The 2,500-nt window shown below is 56.0% G+C and overlaps 1 protein-coding gene across 7 annotated transcripts in view; it reads right to left on the minus strand.

The window, feature by feature from the left end:
- LOC135101237 (tyrosine-protein kinase Btk-like) overlaps positions 1-2,500 on the minus strand; it is a 162,723-nt gene that overhangs the window by 89,567 nt on the left and 70,656 nt on the right. The window contains exons 1-2 of one of the 7 annotated variants that reach the window (XM_064004904.1): positions 2,348-2,500; positions 1-996 (exon numbers count right to left, since the gene is read on the minus strand). The exon at positions 1-996 is cut by the window's left edge and continues 129 nt beyond it; the exon at positions 2,348-2,500 is cut by the window's right edge and continues 2,073 nt beyond it. The exons of the other annotated variants lie outside the window; for them this stretch is intronic. Coding sequence (XP_063860974.1) covers positions 1-888 — 888 coding nt within the window. The 5' untranslated portion in view covers positions 889-996; positions 2,348-2,500. The remainder of the gene's footprint in view (positions 997-2,347) is intronic. 7 annotated transcript variants of the gene reach the window in all.

A 2,500-nucleotide genomic window follows, 5' to 3' on the forward strand; every position in this document is an offset into this window, starting at 1 on the left:
ACGAGATGCGCGGCGGCAAGGGCGGGGAGAGTTCCCGCGCGGGGCCACACACTGCTTGTCATTGTCCAGCGCGTCACTTCGTTCCATAGGAGTAAAAGTCTTGTGCAGCGCCGCGGGCTGGTGACGCACCAGGTTCTGGTGATACAGGTGCTGCTCAGGCACCGCTGGGAAAATTGGCTGCCTCGGTGGCCGGCGCCCTGCTACGCGAGGCCCCCCCGCCCCGTAACATGACCCGTCCCCAGGCGCCGTGCTGAAACTCCGGCCAACACGCCGCCCAGGCACCACATTGCTGGGGCGCCGCACCAGAGACAGGTGTGTGGGGGACACCACGGGCGGGGTGGGCGGGCCGTAGCCGTGCAGGTTGTACGACCCGCGGCTGAAGGCAGACACGCAGGAGGAGGAGCGGGATATGGCAGTGCCCCGCCGGCCGCCGTGCTGCATCAGGTTGAAGAAAGCCTCAGACCCCGAGGCAGCACAGCTTTGGTTGTTGACATGGAGCGTCACAAGGGGCGGCTCCTGGCCCAGTTCACTACTCTTTACAGTCCCTATGGGAGCCAGGGGGTCCACTGTGCCCCATGCCGCCGCCACGCCAGGCCTACGACGGCGCGGCACACCACTGATGGTGCGACACGAGAAGGTGGCACCGTGTACATTTCGGAACGATGGTCGAGGCACCACACGCGCGCCCCTCGGGAGGCGCCATGAAGAGTGGGTGGACTCTTGGACCGGCACGAGAGTGATGGGCGGCGGCAGGGGCGGCGGCAGGGGCCCTCCAGGCCACGCCAAGGCCTCGGCGATGAAGTCCGACATGGCGGGGAGTGGGTGGCGAGGAAGTGGTGGTTCCTCACTATACAACTGGTGCGTGGCGTCACTCGTGGTGAGCAACATCCACTTCAGCCCACGGACACTCCAGCTTTCAGCTTGCTCATCGGACCAGCAACGATGTACACGGCTCAAAAAAGTTTCCACCACAGGATGGTAACAAGTTTGCTAAAACTGAAATCAATCATACGTGAAAAAAAGTGTAACGGAAACAGGATTAAATTTCGACACTTCATGAGGCCAAAGGAAACATTCCAGGAGAAGATATCCCCGTGCTTGGCGCGCGTCTTCATGAGGTAAACTTCTCAAACTACACTGATCTTTGCAACTGGATGTTCCCTTCTATCCTACTATTCTGGGAGCTGCGGTTCAACATTTTTTTTTCTCATTCGCTGTGCCTTTCGCCAGCCTCCTTCACACGTAAGAAAAAATCACTCCACACCATTGTGCTACACCGCAGAAAACATTCTTCCCTTCTCTTCTCCCACAACACTGTACGACCACCAAACACCCCTATACACACATTCTCTCTCTCTCTCTCTTTCTCTCTCTCTCTCTCTCTCTCTCTCTCTCTCTCTCTCTCTCTCTCTCTCTCTCTCTCTCTTACACACACACACACAGTACACCCAACACTCGCAGCCCAACACTCGCCACCACACCAGACACAGCAGAGCAGACACAGACGCCACACACCCACACGCGACATTACAGATCACAAGCCTGGCGGTGACTTTCCACAGCAGGTAGGTTAGAGTGCCCAGCGTGGGGCTCGAACCCACGACACTGAGATGGTGGCTCTCATGCTCTGCCCTCTGAGCTAGCCGGGCTGTTGGGGTGAGGAGAGGCAGGATGCGGAGAGGGTGCTGCTACGTTACACACACAGTATACACGCGGGGACAGTTAGGCTGAGCACGTCCCGAGGCACCAGTACACATGACAAATACACTCACTTCATACACAAATATACACAAGCACACCCAAGTACATACAACACTTTTTTCATGAACCACGAATGCGAGTGTGATCTCCACGCAACATTTTTCTGAGGCATGACACGCGGCGTCCTGAAGGGTAAATTTCTGAGACTACACCGCTTTCCTTCGCACAATGCTCTAAGAGAGACATTGATGTTGTATTCCACTACATGGTGCATCTGCTATATTCATGATCATCCCCTTTATCAGCGAACGCAATTCACTGTGCTATTGTTAAAGAGCAGTCACACTCATGGCATTGTCTATATCTTGGGGATTAGCTTATCATTCACTTAATGGCCGTATTGTATCATTCATCACTTGCCAAACTCCTCCTTCACCCTCAAAGGCGTAGCAATCACAATCCTCCACCACGTCTGAGACACACAATACAACAAAATATTTGGCCTCAAATTTGAGAGCCCTTCCCTGGACTGAGTTATTCCTTCACCAGCAGCACGCCACCACTTGGGGTACTCAGGGCCTCCCTAACAAAGCATTCCCCAAAGGGAGCCGCTGCACCGCAAAGAAGCAGAGCGGCAGCCACACACCTCGCGGCACCGACGGAGAAGTCCCGATGTCAACTCCACCGCCTTCTGTCCACCACTGGATGAGAAGACAGGTACACGCGGCGCCTCCCGCACGCTGAGCTGAACGCCGTGCGAAGCTTTACGTAAAGTTTCGCTCACACGTGGCCTCCCCTC

Source organism: Scylla paramamosain, chromosome 6 (assembly GCF_035594125.1).
Source record: "Scylla paramamosain isolate STU-SP2022 chromosome 6, ASM3559412v1, whole genome shotgun sequence".
NCBI classification, from domain to species: domain Eukaryota; kingdom Metazoa; phylum Arthropoda; class Malacostraca; order Decapoda; family Portunidae; genus Scylla; species Scylla paramamosain.